This window comes from Pseudochaenichthys georgianus, chromosome 4 (genome assembly GCF_902827115.2).
Source record: "Pseudochaenichthys georgianus chromosome 4, fPseGeo1.2, whole genome shotgun sequence".
Taxonomy (NCBI): Eukaryota; Metazoa; Chordata; class Actinopteri; order Perciformes; family Channichthyidae; genus Pseudochaenichthys; species Pseudochaenichthys georgianus.
The window spans coordinates 25,362,001-25,382,508 of NC_047506.1; the positions used below are offsets into that span (position 1 = coordinate 25,362,001).

The 20,508-nt window shown below is 39.1% G+C and overlaps 3 protein-coding genes across 3 annotated transcripts; 2 read left to right on the forward strand and 1 right to left on the reverse strand.

The window, feature by feature from the left end:
- Window positions 1-67: 67 nt before the first annotated feature.
- Window positions 68-7,301, forward strand: tm4sf4 (transmembrane 4 L six family member 4). The gene is made up of 5 exons (XM_034080479.2): window positions 68-616; window positions 3,904-3,993; window positions 4,603-4,751; window positions 5,068-5,245; window positions 5,575-7,301. Exons 1-5 carry the CDS (start codon window positions 446-448, stop codon window positions 5,587-5,589), a joined length of 603 nt encoding a protein of 200 aa, XP_033936370.1. The 5' UTR covers window positions 68-445; the 3' UTR covers window positions 5,590-7,301.
- An 87-nt stretch (window positions 7,302-7,388) lies between these two features.
- On the forward strand, window positions 7,389-9,313 carry LOC117445527 (transmembrane protein 69-like). Its single transcript, XM_034081264.2, has 3 exons — window positions 7,389-7,479; window positions 8,077-8,121; window positions 8,227-9,313. The coding sequence occupies exons 2-3, from the start codon at window positions 8,077-8,079 to the stop codon at window positions 8,995-8,997; spliced, it is 816 nt and encodes a 271-aa protein (XP_033937155.1). The 5' UTR covers window positions 7,389-7,479; the 3' UTR covers window positions 8,998-9,313.
- A 443-nt stretch (window positions 9,314-9,756) lies between these two features.
- LOC117445697 (mitochondrial adenyl nucleotide antiporter SLC25A24-like) lies at window positions 9,757-19,718 on the reverse strand. Its single transcript, XM_034081510.2, has 10 exons — window positions 19,209-19,718; window positions 17,902-18,028; window positions 17,711-17,798; window positions 16,084-16,195; window positions 13,333-13,491; window positions 12,850-13,002; window positions 12,549-12,656; window positions 12,016-12,183; window positions 11,723-11,873; window positions 9,757-10,831 (listed from the first exon to the last, which is right to left on the reverse strand). Exons 1-10 carry the CDS (start codon window positions 19,386-19,388, stop codon window positions 10,650-10,652), a joined length of 1,428 nt encoding a protein of 475 aa, XP_033937401.1. The 5' UTR covers window positions 19,389-19,718; the 3' UTR covers window positions 9,757-10,649.
- Between the last annotated feature and the right edge of the window lie 790 nt (window positions 19,719-20,508).

Sequence of the window (20,508 nt, forward strand, 5' to 3'; positions counted from 1 at the left end):
CACAGACACAGGCGTGTTACCCAGCATTAATGTGTGTGTGTTTGCATACATGTGCATGTGTGTTTGTACAAGTTTGTGTGTGATCCTGCCATATTACAGCTGCTATAAAAGTGAATCACCGAGGGAAGGGTGGGCTATAAAGGCTCAACCATAGCATCAGCCAAATCGAAACAGGACAGGTCAGGTAGACAAGCTCATTTTTAAATATCAAGTGAAGTGAACAGAGCTTTCAGACGAACCAAGTAAGCTTTAGAAGTGTTAGAAAACACTCTTAGAAGGTGTGTGGAAGCTGCTGTTGCTGATAAATATAGGCCTAATATTCAGCCAGCTGCTGGAGTACTATTATTGAGGACTGGACAAGAGTCTAAAACAAAGCTGCCAGTTTAGGTGGAGTATTGAGATAGTTTAAGTAGTTTTCCCTAGTAGAGGAGGTTGAAGCATCAGAATGTGTTCAGGCAGCTTTGCCAAGTGTCTGGGAATCAGTCTGATGCCTCTGGCGATTGTGTGTGTGCTGTGCAACATCCTGCTCTTCTTCCCTGGGGGGAAACCTGTGGAGAAAGACCACATCACAGAGCAAGTCTGGTACTTTGGAGGCATTCTGGGATCTGGAGTGCTGGTGAGTATCTTTAACGTTACAACACTGAGAGTAAAAGCTGGGGGAATCTGGCATTGTGTAGTAGAGGATGTACACTATGATATCAGCTGCTGCTCTGAAATCTGGATTCTTCCAGAAGTCTGAATATGTGTGTGTAGTTTTTGATATTTAATCTATTGCTACTGGAGTGATATGTGAGGCTTCTGTTGACAGTGTCAGTATGTCTGTGTAGTCTCATGAAAATAGATTATAGATAATATAATTGAAATGTATTTGGGCGTCAACTAAAAACTATTTCCATTGCAGTTAAATGTGCCTTGAATAATTGATAATTGTGTATTCTATAATATTTCAGAAAATAGAAGAAATATGCCCTTTATAATATGTTAGCTCTGAAAGTCACCAGATTGTTCGTTTTGTCTGTTTAGCAGTCAATAACCTCAATATATGCAGTATAATACAAGTCCAAAAGAAAGCCATCACATTTAAAATACTGTAATTGAAAAACGAATAACATTTTGTACCTTAGAAAAATAAATTAATCGAAATATTAACAGAAAATCAACTCATTGTGTAAGTTTAAAAATAAAGGATCTAGTGATCTCATGTACTGCACTGCTAGTTCACATTAGAAACATTAGAAAATACTTGAGAATAGTATTATAGGAATGCTATTAAATAATCTATCCATCCATTTAAAGCTACTAGACTATGTTTGGAAATGTGAAAGAAAGTGTATTTATATATTTAAACTTATTCTAAAGGCATATTTTTGTAAACATCTGATAATGCTGTTGATAGTGGGCGCATCATTAATATGTTTAGGAACTAGTTTTACAGTATTTCATATCTCTATGTTTATTGCGGGACATTCAGCAGTTTCATTTCCTCCTGCAGATGGGCATTATCTTTTTTATAGTGACACACAAGTGGACCGTCACGCACCCAAATGGTGGGCGTCAGACATAGTTACAGTGGGGCAAAAAAGTATTTAGTCAGCCACCAATTGTGCCAGTTCTCCCACTTAAAAAGATGAGAGAGGCCTGTAATTTTCATCCTAGGTACACTTCACCTATGAGAGACAGAATGGGGGGAAAGAATCCAGGAAATCACATTGTAGGATTTTTAATGAATTAATTGGTAAATTCCAAAAATGTGGTCACCTACAAACAAACAAGATTTCTGGCTCTCACAGACCTGTAACTTCTTATTTAAGAGCCTCCTCTGTCCTCCACTTGTTAACTGTATTAATGGCACCTGTTTGAACTCGTTATCAGTATAAAAGACACCTGTCTACAACCTCAAACAGTCACACTCCAAACTCCACTATGGCCAAGACCAAAGAGCTGTCAAAGGACACCAGAAACAAAATTGTAGACCTGCACCAGGCTGGGAAGACTGAATCTGCAATAGGTAAGCAGCTTGGTGTGAAGAAATCAACTGTGGGAGCAATTATTAGAAAATGGAAGACATATAAGACCACTGATAATCTGCCTCGATCTGGGGCTCCACGCAAGATCTCACCCCGTGGGGTCAAAATGATCACAAGAACGGTGAGCAAAAATCCCAGAACCACACGGGTGGACCTAGTCAATGACCTGCAGAGAGCTGGGACCAAAGTAACAAAGGCTACCATCAGTAACACACTACGCCGCCAGGGACTCAAATCCTGCAGTGCCAGACGTGTCCCCCTGCTTAAGCCAGTACATGTCCAGGCCCGTCTGAAGTTTGCTAGAGAGCATTTAGATGATCCAGAAGAGGATTGGGAGAATGTCATATGGTCAGATGAAACCAAAATAGAACTTTTTGGTAAAAACTCAACTAGACGTGTTTGGAGGAGAAAGAATGCTGAGTTGCATCCAAAGAACACCATACCTACTGTGAAACATGGGGGTGGAAACATTATGCTTTGGGGCTGTTTTTCTGCAAAGGGACCAGGACGACTGATCCGTGTAAAGGAAAGAATGAATGGGGCCATGTATCGTGAGATTTTGAGTGACAACCTCCTTCCATCAGCAAGGGCATTGAAGATGAAACGTGGCTGGGTCTTTCAGCATGACAATGATCCCAAACACACCGCCCGGGCAACGAAGGAGTGGCTTCGTAAGAAACATTTCAAGGTCCTGGAGTGGCCTAGCCAGTCTCCAGATCTCAACCTCATAGAAAATCTTTGGAGGGAGTTGAAAGTCCGTGTTGCCCAGCGACAGCCCCAAAACATCACTGCTCTAGAGGAGATCTGCATGGAGGAATGGGCCAAAATACCAGCAACAGTGTGTGAAAACCTTGTGAAGACTTACAGAAAACCTTTGACCTCTGTCATTGCCAACAAAGGGTATATAACAAAGTATTGATATGAACTTTTGTTATTGACCAAATACTTATTTTCCACCATAATTTGCAAATAAATTCTTTAAAAATCAGACAATGTGATTTTCTGGATTTTTGTTCTCATTTTGTCTCTCATAGTTGAGGTATACCTTGGATGAAAATTACAGGCCTCTCTCATCTTTTTAAGTGGGAGAACTTGCACAATTGGTGGCTTGACTAAATATATTTTTGCCCCACTGTATGTAGGGAAACTGACAGGAAACTACAGATTGAACCTCGTTTTATGAATGTTACTTAGTCTGCACACAGCCATGCAACTATGTTCGCAAGGACCTATTAAGTCCACTTATCCAAGTCTGTTAAACATAAAAATGTGTTCCCTCTGTGTAAAGAGATTCTGAAAGTTTCAGGAAAAAAGATTCTCTCTCTTTTTGTCCTGATCCATTTATATAAAAACTAGGGCTGTCAGTCGATTAAAATATTTAATTGCGATTAATCGCATGTTTGTCGATAGTTAATCGCGATTAATCGCAAATTAATCGCAAATTTTTTATCTGTTCTAAATTAACCTTAGAGGAATATTTTTCAAGTTTTTAATACTCTTATCAACATATGAGTGGACACATATGCTTTATGCTAATGTTTATTATCATTTGAACAATAACACAACAACCTCTGAACATTACAAATATTCGCCTCAATTCAACCTGGAACCTCTCTCATTCAATAATACAATACAAATCGTGTGTGTGTGTGTGTGTGTGTGTGTGTGTGTGTGTGTGTGTGTGTGTGTGTGTGTGTGTGTGTGTGTGTGTGTGTGTGTGTGTGTGTGTGTGTGTGTGTGTGTGTGTGTGTGTGTGTGTGTGTGTGTGTGTGTGTGTGTGTGTGTGTGTGTGTGTGTGTGTGTGTGTGTGTGTGTGTGTGTGTGTGTGTGTGTGTGTGTGTGTGTGTGTGTGTGTGTGTGTGTGTGTGTGTGACAGATGATCTTCCCAGCTCTGGTCTTTCTGGGTCTGAAGAACAATGATTGCTGTGGTTGCTGTGGCAATGAAAGCTGCGGGCGGAGATTTGCGGTGAGGAGATGTTTCACTGCTGTTTAACTTTTCACCATCATAAGTCTCATCACTTCTAAAACAAACCCAATTGCACTATGTACACACCCTCCATGATTTACTGAGCAATAAATACCAAAAAGAATAAACACACACACATTGAACACAAATTGATGTGAGGTAATTGTGATATATGTCCAGTACAGTAACAAGAAATGAGTCTAATGGGAGTTTCACATGACTTTATCACAGAGAGCTGGCATTGTTTCGGCACAGACTGATCAATACTTAAAAAATGTGAAGGTGTGGAAAGCAGCACCCCTACACACACACACACACACACACACACACACACACACACACACACACACACACACACACACACACACACACACACACACACACACACACACACACACACACACACACACACACACACACACACACACACACACACACACACACCTCAGTAGCTCTGTGTTGTCAATGCTCTGTTGGTGACCCTCACCCAGCCTGTTATCTGCACAGTGAAAGAATAAAAACTCCATTGTAGTAACAGGAGTTAGAAACAAGAACGGTATTGATTGCAAATATGAGTAACTTCTCTTATCTCTTTCCCTCTCTGTGTAGATGCTGAGCTCCATACTGTTTGCAGCTGTCGGTGTTGCAGGGGCTGGTTACTCAGTTATAGTTTCTGCTGTGGCTATTAATGAAGGACCTCAATGTGTGGTTAACACTACCGAAGCAGTAAAGTTTTGGGACACACCCTTCTCAAATGGGTAAGACACACAGCCAGTATTAAGTATCAAGCTGTTTGACAAGCATTCTTCTTAAAGCAAACTATTCCTTTAACATAACGTTTGTGGGTAATAATGGATCAAATAAAGTGAACATCATTTTACCATCCAAAGAAAGTTAAAGGGTCAGTTCCACTGTCAGTCTGATGACAAACTTCTTTCATTAATTATTTCATCAAAGATGCTTACCGTTTCCCCAATGTAGCATTTGATTTCTTACCACACAGTAAAACAAAAACAAAAGCTCCTACAACCTTTTAAATAAACCTTTTGTCTCTTCTTCACCTTCCCACTCCAGTGACTACCTGTCAGACAAAGCTATCTGGCCAAAGTGTTTGGAGCCGCCTGGCGTGGTGTCCTGGCATCTCTCCCTGTTCTCCGTGCTGCTGGTCATGGGTTTGATCCAGATGGCGCTGTGTGCTGTGCAGGTGGTGAACGGCCTGCTGGCATGTCTGTGTGGGGACTGCTGTGGAGGGGTCAGTATCACATGATGAGTCCAGTCGAGTTAATCTGTGTGAATAAGTCGATAATATAAAACATAATTTGACGAGCTTTAGTACAAAAAGAGGATTGTATTTGGCAGGATTTAAAAAAACATCCTTTCCTGGGAAAACCCTAATGCATATTCTATCCACTAATTAATCCAATTAATTCCAGATTACGTCTACTTTTGGAATCAAGTCCAATTGTTCATTAACCAGTCAATTATGCAACTGAGTACAGTTTGAGGATTGGGGTTAGTAAACGATGATGGATTACATTATTACATTTCAGTGTAATAAAAATGTTGGTGTTTGTCTTTCAGAGCGATGCCGTCTGAGCCCTGCCTACAGCTGTGACAGTCTGCAGGCGGCTGCTTCCTTTTTTATTATTATTTGGAGAGAATGACAGTCTTTTCTTCCTTTGTGCCATGAGCTCATTGATTACATTGTGTGTGAGCATTATATATGACAACACTGCTGAAATGACATAGCTCTTATTCTAAGGATTATGTATGAAAAGTGATTGGACAATCGGGAGACATTGCTATTACTTTAAGTTTAAATGTTTTTCTTCTTATCTACAGTAGTTAAACTTAAACACATGCAGGGAGCAACATGTTAGAACTAAAGATAGTTCCCACCTTTAGATAAATATGTTTATGTAGCTTGACTGCCCCCTGCTGGGGGTTAAAAGGTCATAGAGACAAATGCATCCGCACTATTGATACAATTATTGTGCACTTCTCACTGACACATTTATTGCTGTCCGAATCAAAAGTACTGAAGCAAAGTTACTTTATTTCAAATGTTTCTAATATTTTAAACGTATTGCTCACTTTAGGCATGGAAGTAACTGTTATGTGGCTTATTTATTTCACTTCTCCTTTTTACAAACTGTAGGCCTTCTCATGAGGCACTCACTTATCTAATCTGATAAAGCATACTGTTTTCTGTAAGGCTGACTGATCTGATTTCATTCTACATAAAAGGTATAATAAATAATATGTTTGTTTTTAGTTTTATCTAACCTTAGCTAATAATCATTGCATTGTCAAAAATAAAGAAATGGCTGTTAAATGAGACTCATAGACTGAACGTAACTTTGAACCAGTTTGTCTTTCTCTATATTCTTAACAGTTATAAAACAAGGAAACGTTGTAACTCCACAGCTGGGGCTCGCACATTATCCAGACATGGCCTCCCTAATGTTTAAAATATCAATCTATCAACAATGCTGCATCCCTCCCAGCACACATCCTGTTCAAATATACAACATTTGTGTTGTCCTTAATTGCTTATTCCCTTTGAAAATGTACAGTTTATCTTTATGAAAAAGTAGATTTCTATTTTATTGACAACTCTTGGAAATGTTAAATAGCTTTTTTGAAAACTGCTAATTTTTCATACCAGTATTAATATTAAATATAAAAAGCAATAACATCAAATAAAAACAGGAGTATTTTTTATTTTTCCATTGTAGTAATAATACTTGGCAAAGCACCTTATATATACAATTCAGTTTGTTAAGCTGTAGTGTAATATTGTCTTATAAAGACAAGCCCCTTTTTTTTACCTAAAGCCTGCAGAAAATCAAATCAAAAATACATATTAAATTGGAAAAATTAAAGAACTAAAATGTGCTTTCTTTTTTATGTCTGTAGAGGTGGGGGAGTTATTATGGGGAATTCCATTTATGACTTTAGTATAATCCGTGATTGCCCAATGTTTATGAATTCGAACAAGTTCAGCAGTTAATTTATATTTATTTAACACCTACAAAGGCTTTTTGTCGCTGCTTTTAATTGAAACTGAGCCGTTGTGTTCATCAGTAAAGTGGAACTTCTGTGTGAACTGTTCATATCTTAAACTGCACTGTAACTTTTTATTCATGTACTTTTTTATTCATGTATTTTTCTTTTATTATCTTTTCTTTTTAATGACTGTTTTTAAATGCCTTTTTCTGAATGTCTTTCATTTTTGTAAAGCACCTTGAATTGCCTTGTGTTGAAAGGTGCTATATAAATAAACTTGCCTTGCAAAAAATATATAACGCGTCCAGTTCGAAACATAATACAGTGCTCTTTCTGTGTTGTGTCGGAACTGTAGTTCCAGGACGCCTCTTGTGGAACACGGAAGGATTAGGCTGCGTACCAACGTGTTCCACTACCTTCTTATTGACCCCAGGAATAAATAACAGTCGATTATGATGCTTTCAATCTAAAACAGAGGTAATTTTATGATCTTTGTTTCGTGAATGTAGCTTAAATTGTTAGCTACGTGCTAAGGCAGGCTCCAGTGGTGTAACGTTAGTGTATCTGAGAGAGGAAGATGAACAGGTGAAGGACAGACTGGTTTCTGAGTAGATCTGTATTTTAGATCATATTCCACATTTTGACAGTTGTTTCCGAAAATGTATTTGGGTAGGGAAACACATGTAGATAGCTGTGATTTCTATATGCCAAATTCAGTCATTAGAGGATTAAATATGATCTTTTGTATGTACCTTTACTAGAAAACAGTAGACTGCAGCTATACAAAAATACGCTTTGCATCTATCATATCAACATTCTTATATCAACAATATTTATAATAGTAATACTAGCTGTTGACATTTGTGGTCCAATGTAAATACTATAAAAACACAATTGTTCGTAATGCCAATCATAATAAAATGTGTTTTAAAAAAAATGTAATAGATATAATATATTATCTGAAACAGAAACAGTGTACTTTGTATTCATACTTTAAATTCCATTTGAGTATTTATTTAGGCTTTGAGTGGCTTTGCTCTGTCTAACCAAATCTCCGTTTACTTTTTACATCAGATGCTCTCTCTTATATTTAAAAGAAGCACCTTTGCAGCCAAGCAGGTAAGAAACCATTTATGATTTTCAAAAGCTTGTTTGCTCATGTTTATTTAATGTATCGTTACAGGTGAATCATATGTAATCTTAACATAAATGTCTTATCTTTAGGTATTGCATTGGGCAGGTCCTGCACAGAGATGCTGGACATCAGTCCTCCCCGGAGCCTCTGGTGGTGGATCCAGCTCCCTGCAGACCTGCTGGGCCTCAACAGTAAGAGACGACAGAGGAGCAAAATCTTCCTCTGTCCTCAGCTCCAGGAGGATTGAGTTCTTCCAAAGGACCCAGACACATGCAGCTCCATCTATCGTGAGGAACCAGCATTTCCACTCCTCTGCAGTGAGGCTGAAGAAGCGTCCCCAGCTCCCAGAACCTCCCAGAGAGCTGGATCTGCTGCGCTATGACATGAAGGACTTGTGGAAGGGTCCCAAACCTGCCTTATACCTTGGATTTGCAGGGCTTCTCCCCTTTGTCACGCCCACTCTGCTCATGGCTGTGACTGAGAACTACTATCCAGAGTTGGCTTATGCTCAGTTAGCTTACGGCGCCTCCATCCTTTCCTTCGTGGGCGGGGCTCGCTGGGGATTCACTCTTCCTGAGAGTAGCCCAGCCAAACCTGACTGGATAAATCTGTCCAACAGTGTGGTTCCCTCGCTGTTAGCCTGTGTGTCCATGATGATGAGCGACAGCATTGTTCCTGCAGCCACCATGGTTATCATGGGGCTAGGAATAGCGCTGCATTATGATCTGGCTCTGCTGCCCACTTACCCCAGCTGGTTCAAAGCCCTGCGCGCTGTCCTGACCATCGTGGCATTTTTTTCTTTTCTGGGTACAATTATAATTAATGGAATATACCCAGAAAAAAAACTATTCTCAGATTAAATAGTATGCAAATATAGAAACTATATGTCCTTGATATTGGAGTTTTTCTGTCCTAATCTCAGGCCTTCAGATACCACAATTGTGTATTTTATAGATCCTGCTCAACTGGCTTCTGTAAAAGCAGAACATTATCAAGACGTGCCCTCTGTGTAGACGTTATTGGTTAGTGTACAATGTTTCAAATAATTCAGATTACAAATTTGTATTTTGAAACTACTACAAGAGTATCAGTAAATGCCACACAATAAAATAACTGAAGAAAATAAAATGTTGAAGGTCAATGAACGTTAAATAAATGCACTTTTGTCATCTGAAATATGATGGTATTTGTACTTTTTTTTGCTCCTTATAGCATTTTATAGTCTAAAAAGTGAGAACCAAAACTGACTCCTTAAAATTGTCAATTTTCTGGAATAGGCAAAGATCTTTTTTTATGATAAGAAAAAAGTCACACTTCATTAGAGCAATGCTACAAATCAGCTGAAATGCTGTTACTGTGTCCTTTTATGTTGCCAGGATCAGACGGCTAAAGTCAGGAATATTGACATCACTGGGAAAATGCTATTACCTAGTAGAGTAATCTGTACTTAAAGCCTCAGGGGTCAGACTCACAACACCTTGAGTACATCTGGGTTTACAATACAAGTTATCAGACTTAATGTTTTGATATCACCACTACGCTTACCTCAATAGGTCGTGCCATAAATATATGATTAACTTCAAGTGTAATCATTACAATACATTTGATAGAAGACTGACGACACATTTAGTTTTTATATTCAAATGTCTTTATTAATGTAAACACCAGCATCTAATGAACCAAATTTGAAAAGAAAGGCAAGGCAAAAATGAAGGGGGGGGAGGTCCACAGATATCTGAGAAAAAGCACTTAGGCACATTACATTCCCTCTCAACATTTCCCACAAAATGACATACTAATATCAAACATACGAGCCTGTGAATCATCGTAGTATACAGTATTTCACTTCAAAAGTTCCCCTCAGATTCTTATTTTGGAAAACTATATAAAGTGTCTTAACAAGTGAAATACGCCAATTTTCAACTACCTTTGATAAAGATAGAAATAAAAGTGTTAACCCAAATGAGCAAGTGTACCTTTCGGTAAACATATTAGGGAAACCAATGACATAAAAAGGATACAAACTTAAAGTGACGGATACAAAAACATTGCCATTTAAAAAAAACAATGAAACAAACAAAATGTCTTCAAATTAACCTCTCCAAGCATCTTTGGTTTTGATTCTTAATATCCAACGCTATGTGGGCCCCGACACTGACAGTGCACTTAAATCTGTGAGTGCACGCAGGTAAACGCAGGCTGGACAAAGAACATACAGTGGGAAACATTGTAGAAGTCTTATTAATCATGATTAGCCCTGTGTAAGCACTGCAGGAGTTTGTAAACTATGTTTTCTTTTTGAATGGCTTAACAGTTTTGCCAAAGTCCAGCATCACTTAGAAACTTCTACAACGGCTCCACTTGCAGCAGTTTGAGACTTTGGTGACCTACAGGTAAACACATTCTTAACATGACAAGATTCCCTAATCTGTTCAAATGGACGGGATCTGACATTGAAAAAAAACTGTTGCAAATCTTCTTACACTTATAAGGACACATGTTACTCTGCTGCCTACTTTTGAATACCTAGGCTAGACTTCATGTGCTCATACACCACGTAGCTGATGCTGACTGCTGGTATGACTTTCATGAAATTAGGCAGGATGCCACGGTAAAGTCCAAAGAAGCCTTCCTTTTGCAGAATCTTCTTCACCATCAGGTTCATGGGCATCTGCTCTGAGCCCTCAAGAGAAGCTGAGGAAATACATAAATGTAAGAAATGGGAAACACCACAAAACAATAAAAGATGGATTTTGGTAAAAGAGAGTGTGAAGTGTATGCACCTTCCCATGAAGTAATTATTTGACCTTGAGACACAGGTAATGCTGATGTTTTACTTCCATTAACTTTACGCCCATTTCATTACTATCAGCCACCATAGAACCCATATCGTGTGTGATAAGGTTTGCTGTGCCAAACGCCATTCGTAGACAGTAAAGAACCCTTGGATTAAGCTGCGATAACTAGTTTTGACCACTTGTGGGCAGCAGAAAAAAAAGTATATCATTGTATTAAAAGTTTTTAAAACCCTATAAAGTTGACATGGCAAACCTTTTAGTTAATATTAGACGTCCAATATATATACGAAGCAACATAAGCAAATATTCAGAATAGTTTGTGTCCACTTGATGAATGCAATTCTAATGTTCACTATGCCAGGCGTAGCCTCCATTAATTACAGCAGAAGGGACATATCTGGCTTTTTGTTTATTTTAGCTTCATGCTAAGAACTGGAAAAGGGCAATATGAAAGTGATGTGAGTAACCCACAACTGTAAAGACGCAAGGAAGTAAACTTCACATACAAATAGCCATGTAGCTAATTAAAATATATTAATGCAGGCTGACATATTTAGTTAATATACCCAATCTTTACTTAAAGTAGTGCAGTGCTTTTTCTCTACCAATAAAACAACATGTACTGCTCAAATCATTTATGTATTGTTTTAATTTGTATTGAAAATAATCCAACAACTGTGCTATCATTGAAATCATTTCTGGGTAAGATCACGGGAAGACTTGGTAAATACCAGTAGCGCTAAAGAAACATTTGACAGAATTTTGAATGGGATTTGGTTTTCTTTACCTTGTGCCTGCATCCTGGTGCGGATCAGAGCCAGGGGGTAGCTGGCCAGCTGGCCACACGTGCTGGATAAGGTCCCGCAGCCGAGCAGCACCAGGATGCCGGGGTTGGCTGAATCTTTGGCGTAGCGGGCCAACCAGAAGTTCTTCAAGCTCTGGTGGGAGAAGGAAGTGTTTAAGAAAGGACTATTGTTATTTTCACAAAATCCCAAAAATGTGATCTATAAAACAAGTGAAAGTGATTTTAATGACAGATGATGTTGTAAGAAGAGCTTTATATCTTCATTTTCCACGAACCTCGTAGACTGCCAGATCAATGCCAGCGTAGGGGATGATACCTATAAGATTGGGAACATAGCCCTTGTAAAAGGCCTTCACTCCCTCCTTCCTCAGGATTTTCTTGGCACAGTCCAACATTCCTGTGTACTGTCCGGTCTTCCTCAGGGTCAGGCGGGTTTTCATCACCTGCAGGGACGAAGATTATCAGTCAAGCCGTGTTTACATGACAACACTGCTACCAACGCTTTGTAGCCGCCAAGGCTAACAATACAGTCGGAGCGGAAGCTTTCAGTCTGATTGTAGCTGAACAATTTATCAATTATATTTTGAAACATATTTTTTACAAAAAAGGAAGGAAACTGCATTATCTTTATTTTCTTTGGTCGTTATTTTCAGGAGAATGAAAAATGCACGATTTCAGGAGGAAAATGATGCTGGACAATTTAGACCTAACAAAATAAATAACCATTATCATCAAAAGGTATTCAAAAATAAGTTTGATCTAACTATTAACACTCTGATATGAAACAAAGAGTGAACACAGGTGTTACCTCCATGGGGTAAATGACAGTTTGTGCGGTGGCTCCAGCAAGCGATCCAGCCATGAACCTCTCGTGGGTCTTGACCTTTCCTGGTTCACTGGACAGCATCTTCTTGAACTAATGACGAGTGATGCATGAAAACTCAATAAATACAGATGCTTGTTATTGTCAGAAGTAATACACTTTAGCTGAAATTGCTTCTGAGGGAGTCTTTATACAATGCCACATACACGAATAAGGATCTTTGACATTCAAAAGTTACATCTACAGCGACATCCTGCCGAAGGTATTGTGTTCAGCTTGTGTTTACCTTCTCATAGGCCATAAACTTAATGGCCGTCTCAGGGGCAATCTTCAGTACGTTGATACCGTTTCCTCTCCACAGAGACGCCACGCCTCCTTCTTTTAACATTTGCTTAAAACCACCAACCAGGCTGATTGTGTTGCTCTTGGTAGAATGCACCTGTACATTACACAACACACATTGCACTATAGGTCACCACTTTCAAAAGTAAGTACATTAACAGTATGCAGTGTTAAAGGTTTCACACTTTAGGCTACGTCAAAAACAATTACAAACAGTTGAACCCCCAAAATGAGGGGAATTATGAATTATCACTTTTCTCACTGTTTAGATTTTTTTCAATTTGATCATAATATGATAGCTCAGCATATATACACCCATTACAACTGTTCAGTAAATATGGTTTTGTTAAGTATATATTAAAATGTATTAATGTATAAATAAACATATATTCATTTTACATTACAAAAACAAAAACATTTGACCCACCTGCATGAACACCTTCATCCTGTCCAGCGGGGCGGTTCCTGTGCGGGACACGGCTCCGGCCATGGCCCCCGCTGACAGCTGCTTCCACCACATGCCGGTCGTCTTCTCCTCCTCTGTGAACTCATCTGGGATGGAGAGGCTGTCCCCAATGTCCAGCACCTACACACATCATATTCATATCACTCAAATGCTGTTTAAACTGTGAGTTCAGTTTCTTAACATTAACAAGGAGCGAGTTAACGCTCACACAGATTCATGCCAAAACATGAATGTGTTGCAGAATTACAATTTAGGGTTTTCCTCAGAGCTTTGTTTTGTTTCAAAAGTAATTTCAAACCTACAGTATGAACGTTTACTTCTCAGATTAATTGTAGGTTAATCGCAGTTTCACCTCACAATTAACAGCTTGGCTTTGAACTTAATGCCCGGCGGTACTGGCCAAACTGCACGTCCTTATCTGGAGTCTTATATAACTTCAGGTCCATGCTGTGAGATCAATGACGTCATTGCATGCCACTTTATAATTGTTGTTTCGGTACAATTAGATTAAAGTGTTTTTTTTATATAGGAGAGTAACATTCCTGCAAAAAACCTGGAAAATATAGCTTTGGTAATGTTATAATTTTATGTTTATTTCAGACTTAGTATTTTAAGGAATGCTCGATCGGAATGATCCGATCGGAAATAGATGAAACCTATTATGTTCAAGTCCCAACAAAAAACTGACATTATAATAGTCTATTTGCATCACAATGGTGCAGGTGGTAAACAAATTCCCCCCAAAGTGTAGAAAATGAAAATAGCTTACATACAAACTAATGAACTAAGGAAGGATATAAGATAAAGAATCCTAACATTAATTTAGATTTTGTGTAAAAGATTTGTATTGGACAAACCTGAGAGCGCTCCCTAGTGGACAAAGAGCAACATTGAAGCGCCTACACATAATTATCCCAATTTCTCATAATTAATGGGCCAAATATTTCAGTATCTGTGAGAAGCTAAAACCGTCTGACAATTCCGGAAGAGCTAATCCATAAAAACATGTTGACAACCAATGGCTTTCACACTCAAACACAAACCCACCATGTCCACCTCCACATCATAGACCCCCCCATCATCTTCTAAGCTGATGAAAAACCAGTTTCCCTGCTGCTCTCGCTGCTGCTCCTGCTGCTGTCGGTGCAGCAGAGCCATGGCTTTCCAGGCCTTCGATTAAGATGCTGATCTGCCGCAATATAGTCCCAGTCTTGCACAAGCTTCCTCCTAAACTCTGTTTCTCAGGATCCTTTACACAACCCTCATAAATTGATTTAAATGCTGAATCCCGAGTGGCCAGTAACAATCGAGATGGTGGGACGCTCTCAGTGCCATAGACGTTACCAGCCACTGCTCCCGTCTCACCGAAGCTTCATCTCAGCGACCTCGCTCATGTCCTGTTCTTGACTCACTTCCTCTCTCAGTGATCTGTCCCAACCCATGGACAAGATAATCCTCCTGAAATAAGCTTATCTCCGTTGCTCAATTTAGCAGCCATAGGTTTATTTAACCTCTGAGGTCTGTGTGGGTGAACAGAGGAAGCAAACGTCAGAGATTAGTTGGCCATTGACTGGAGCTGGCTGTGGCTCTGTTTCTATAAAGCCAGACATCTCAAATAGTGTGATATTGTATAAATAATGTGATATTGATATTATCTAAGAAAACATTTCTGGAACAGGACCAGAATGTTCTTAATAAGTTTGACACCTGAATTTCCCAATGCGGTTTTATAAAGGATTATCTTATCTTGTATAAATTGACACGTAAAACAACAATCTTTTTTCCAAGAAATTCAATTCAAGATTCGATCTCAACCTCCTTCGCTCCTTTTCTCACCTCTAATTAGAATTACTACTGATCTGTTGCCAAGGTGTGGCCAGAATCCTGATACTGGATTCGGGCCACACCTTGGCAACAGATCAGTTAAAGTACCCATCATTTTCAGGGCTTCTAATTAAGCCTCTGTTGATTATAGACAGTATATGTGATTGCTAAATGTCTCGTAAACTGGAAGCACCATGCATTAATTGAAACCTCATTAAACTAAAAGATATTATTAGATTATTTTTGTTATAAAATTAGAGCATGTACTGTATGGCATTTATTTAAAAAAATATCAAGACCGTTTTATTTGGCCTCAGTAATCTGTGTCTTTTCCTCGTCCTAATTCTGGATTCTATAACTTGAAAACATGTAATTCCCAGGCGAGACTCACTCGTACTACTGGTACGTTACGAAGAATACAGGACCAACCCCAGAGCAGGAGCAGTGCACTGTGCCAGCATACTACTCCACTGCTGATGTTACCAAGCACACACACACACACACACACACACACACACACACACACACACACACACACACACACACACACACACACACACACACACACACACACACACACACACACACACACACACACACACACACACACACACACACACACACACACACACACACACACACACACACACACACACACACACACACACACACACACACACACACACACACACACACACACACACACACACACACACACACACACACACACACACACACACACACACACACACACACACACACACACACACACACACACACACACACACACACACACACACACACACACACACACACACACACACACACACACACACACACACACACACACACACACACACACACACACACACACACACACACACTTACCGTGGAGTGCTTCCAGTAGCGGATAATCTCCTGCAAGTTGGTGGCTGTGTTAAACAGGAAATGCTCCCTCCATTCATTCCAGTCCAAAGTCATGGTGCCATCCACATCAATACTGTACAACAAATAAAAAGGAGCAGAAGATTCATTTAAATTGTTTTCACCGTTTATGCTGTTTTTATTGAAAATCAGAAAATACAAAACTGAAGTCACTTGGGACATATAAGGGAGGCACAGAAGCAAACACTGCCAATTAGGGTTTTAATGGTAAATCTAATTTATCTTAAAAATATTTATGTTGGTTGACATTCATTAACAGATGTCATTAGATACAGTGTAGCTGAGAGCTGAAAGAAAGTGAGTAGAGAGAGGGATAGAGGAGTCACATGACATGAAGGCCTCTAACTGTTGGCTGCTATGTGATGCTCAGTACCTAAAACGGCAACACACACTGACACTCAATCTGGAACAACAAGAATGTAAAGAAACATCGCAAACAAAATGTAAATGTTATCCAGTAATGCACAATTATAAAAAAATATATATTACATCACAAGTCAGAGATAGAGGGATACAGAGGCAAAAGCCTAATGGAAACAGATAGCGGCAAGGGAGCATGCGAACAAGAAATAGGTCACAGGTTTTGGAAATTGAAGTCATGCATTCCAACAACAATTATAACTGTAAAAATGGCATTACACAATATGGTGGATTATTTTTGTATAGTTGACAAATGAATAAAAAAAACAAGGAAACCATGTGTCTCCTTCAAATCTCCTTCAGTCTCTTCTGTAATCAATGAATGTCCTTGTTTGATTTAAATGTTCATCTTTTATAAAAATGTTCCTCTAAATCAGCTCTGCTGGCTGGCACACTCATCTGACAGTGTCTGTGGTTTTCAAACTCTCTTTCTGTGTGATTCACTGTCATGCACATCCTGTTTTACTTCTCTTTCCAGGTCTCATTGTCTCACTGGATGTTTGCTGCTTCTTTGTTTATGCAAATACAGAACCAACTGGGTAAAGCTCATTGCATAAACCCAGCCTAACTTGCAAAGCAAAGAACAATATGAAGGGTTTAACAGGATGTATTAAATATTATACGTACAAAACATATAATTGCATTGCAAATACTGTATCTTTTTGAAAGACAATGATAACCAAATGAACAGTGTTTTAGCATCACATTTACATAGGTCTGCCTTTATATGACACATAACATGTTTTGCTCTCATCTGGACAATACCTTTGTTTTACAACCAAAGTAAAGAAACTAACGGAAACAATTGTATGCACAATTGTGTAATCAAAGTTAAGAAAAAACTCTCTCTCTAATGATGTTATTCCTACATGTGCTGATATGTTCTTCAACACATGTTGCCAGCTCTTTATCATGTGCCGTCAGCCGGTCCGAACCTGTTATCCGTGTCTTACACTGTTCTTCACCAAATATCTCTCTTTCACTTTTAGTTTGGGTACATGTAGTATTTCTTGGATCCTCAAGTAAGAGGAACATAAGAGCCTTTTTTTCTAGGAAGTGGCAATTAAGGCTCAATTAACTCTTTAGAGCACATGGTACTGTACTGAGCTTCCTAAATTAACAGTAGCTACATAGTGAGCAGTAATAATACCTGTTAAGGATCTTCTGCGCCTCATCTTTGCTGATGTCCATTCCCAGATCGGCTAGGGACTGCTTTATCTCCAAAAAGTCAATTTGACCTGTTGAAAATAAAAACTAATTTGAAAATTCCATAATTTAAAATCAGCTTTTACATTTTCCACATTTGTTAAAACTTTGCTCGATTAGATAACAACCCCATACCGTCATTGTTTTTGTCCAAGCTTTTGAAGGTAAGTCGTAACTTCTTCTCGTGTTCCTTTAGATAGTTGGAGAACTCGTTGAAGTCGAGACCGTCATCTTTGTCTTTGTCTCCAGAGGAAACCATTTTCTAAAGAAAACAAAGAATATAAATCGTGTTTCTCCTGTAAAGCAGTTTCAGAGTCTGTCGGCTTTCTGACCCCCTCACTGGGTGGAGGGAGAGTCTTTGCTAAATCCTGCCAGTTATACAGCAGCTGCTTCTATCAGACAGTTGGTGGCAGACTAACATCTCCATTCATGAAAAGACTATCCTTGCTTGTAGAAAGACTGTTTGATATCAAAACATAATTGATTTTAGTTTTGCAACACTGTTTGTTACTTGGGTTGCAAAACAGTTTTGTACTAAGTCATGATCATGTTCCTCAGGTGATAAACTTAAACCTGGCATTTATTGTTACTATTAAATGGTCTCAAAAGTCAAAGTGTGTTATGAGCTTTATAAATAAATAAATGGATAGAACAAATTCCAAAGTATGGAAGATCAAGTATCACTAGTGACTGTCCACCAGTCACCTCCTGAAACTAAAGGAACCTGACGTAGTGCGCAGGTGTATTACCTTTTATCATACGATTAGCATGGATAGAGAGAGCTCCTGTTTTACAACACCTGGCCACACACAGCAGTGACCTCTCCTTCTTTTCCCTGACTCATACTTGTACCGTTATCAGACCCACTGATGAGCGTAAGGAATGTATTTGTTCAGCAAAGCAAGCCCACAATAAAAGCTCACCTGCACCTACAGTTTGAACCATGAGACAGTGTCAGAGATTGTGTCATCTTCCTCCTAGCTCTTTACCAGCCAGCGCATGCTGTTATTTTTTAGTAAAACTAGATTTTTATGAAAAATGTGTGCTCCGGGTGATTTGTTATTTTTAGGGGGAAGGAAGGGAAATTCCTAGACAATAAGACTGAAATTGAGGCTCTGAAACTCTCTTACAATAAGTTCAACCCCTTTATTCACATTTTTCATACGAAAAGATTACTCAAATAATGTAAAACACAATCAACACATTACACAGTGAAACAATTAAATATAGTTGTTAGCTGCAGTCCTGAAGTATAACAAATAATGAAGTACAATATATCTGTAATATTTAGCAGTAAATCTCTCACTGAGGACTTATTTTTTAAGGTTACTTAAGGTGACTAGAACATCATTGGAGTCTGCAGTACTACATCAAGTATTTGTGCCAACTGTCTCTCCCTATGAGGCCTAAATATATGCTGTTTACTGTGTCTGTGGCTCTACCTGAGCTGCTCCTTTCCCAGTCGTGATGCCCATAGCGGCCAGGCCTGCTTTCAGCTCGGACACATCCACCTTCCCATCCTTGTTGGTGTCCAGCTTGGCGAACAGATCATCGTACGTTTTCGACGCATATTCAGCACACTGACAGTCCGTGAAAAACAGCTTCCTTACGACTTGATACATTGTTGAACTGAGAATGAAAACAGGCTCCACACAGACGCCAAATTAAACTTCTGCTGTGGAAACACACACAACCCGATGCCTGGGGCTTGCACTTCTGGTTTGAAGCAGCAGGATCGTCCCGTGTTGTTTCAGAAAGATTTCCGCAGTGCAGCTCGCAGACCGAGTCGTAAACAAAAGTCCGCATAAGTCGGAGGGTAAAGAATACGGTATGTATTTGTTATGATATATTTACGGAAAGCTTTTTGCAGATGAGGTAGGTTGGCAGCAGAAGGGTGGCGACACTCGGGTTTAGTTTGCCTGAGAAGACCTCCTCCTTTATTGCGCACACACACACACACACTAAAGAGACACACCCTTCAGCAGGAAAACCCTCGCTAAATATAATAGTTCAAGGCGTATGTTTACATAAACGAGTGCAAACACTAAGAAAAACGTGAGATAGGCTAGCTTATTTAATAGTACTTTATTCCTTTCTTATTATTTTCCCCAAAGTGTTATGTTGTGCTTTTCCCAAACGTAAGTTATCGTTTGTTGTGGTTTGCAGTGTAACACCCGCGCACACGCAAATATGGATATTCATAAATATAGTTGCCCACGGGTATGGTCATTGCCCATAGAGGATTGCAGGCGATGCGGGCAGTCTGGTTCAGTTCAGTGAGTCATACACACAGGAATCCGGCAGCTGGCCCTGGCGGCAACATTTCCCCAAAAGTTTTTAATTGAGGCTCCAATACTTTGAAGGCAAGAGGAAGAGATGGGGGAGGAGGAGTCCATATCCCACAGCCACTTTAAGTTTGCATTTCAGAAAAATCTTACATTCTGATTATCAATCGAAGATTTTTACAAACTAATGTTCTGCACTAAAGGTGGTTTTGGAATAGCAATGTACATGGTAGCTATAATAGCCATGTCTAACTATTCAAGTTTATTCAGGTTATATTTTTTATATATATATATTTATTAGCCATTATAGAATTCAGGATTGCATAGTGAAATGCAGTTTTAGCCACCTCCATGTGAGCCTACACACACAGAAATGTTAAAACAAATATTTAACAAAAAAAAGAATACTAGTATGGTCAATTAATGGTGTGATCATGTTATCAACCAGCATATAATT

Coding starts and splice junctions, on each gene's coding strand:
- LOC117445527 (XM_034081264.2), top strand. CDS start 8,077: ATGCTCTCTCTTATATTTAAAAGAAGCACCTTTGCAGCCAAGCAG. Junction 8,122..8,226: donor GCACCTTTGCAGCCAAGCAG/GTAAGAAACCAT, acceptor TCTTATCTTTAG/GTATTGCATTGGGCAGGTCC.
- LOC117445697 (XM_034081510.2), bottom strand. CDS start 19,388: ATGTATCAAGTCGTAAGGAAGCTGTTTTTCACGGACTGTCAGTGTGCT. Junction 16,196..17,710: donor GCGCAGAAGATCCTTAACAG/GTATTATTACTG, acceptor TTTGTTGTACAG/TATTGATGTGGATGGCACCA. Junction 13,492..16,083: donor GCTACTGGAAGCACTCCACG/GTAAGTGTGTGT, acceptor TGATGTGTGTAG/GTGCTGGACATTGGGGACAG.
- tm4sf4 (XM_034080479.2), top strand. CDS start 446: ATGTGTTCAGGCAGCTTTGCCAAGTGTCTGGGAATCAGTCTGATGCCT. Junction 617..3,903: donor TTCTGGGATCTGGAGTGCTG/GTGAGTATCTTT, acceptor TGTGTGTGACAG/ATGATCTTCCCAGCTCTGGT. Junction 3,994..4,602: donor GCTGCGGGCGGAGATTTGCG/GTGAGGAGATGT, acceptor CTCTCTGTGTAG/ATGCTGAGCTCCATACTGTT.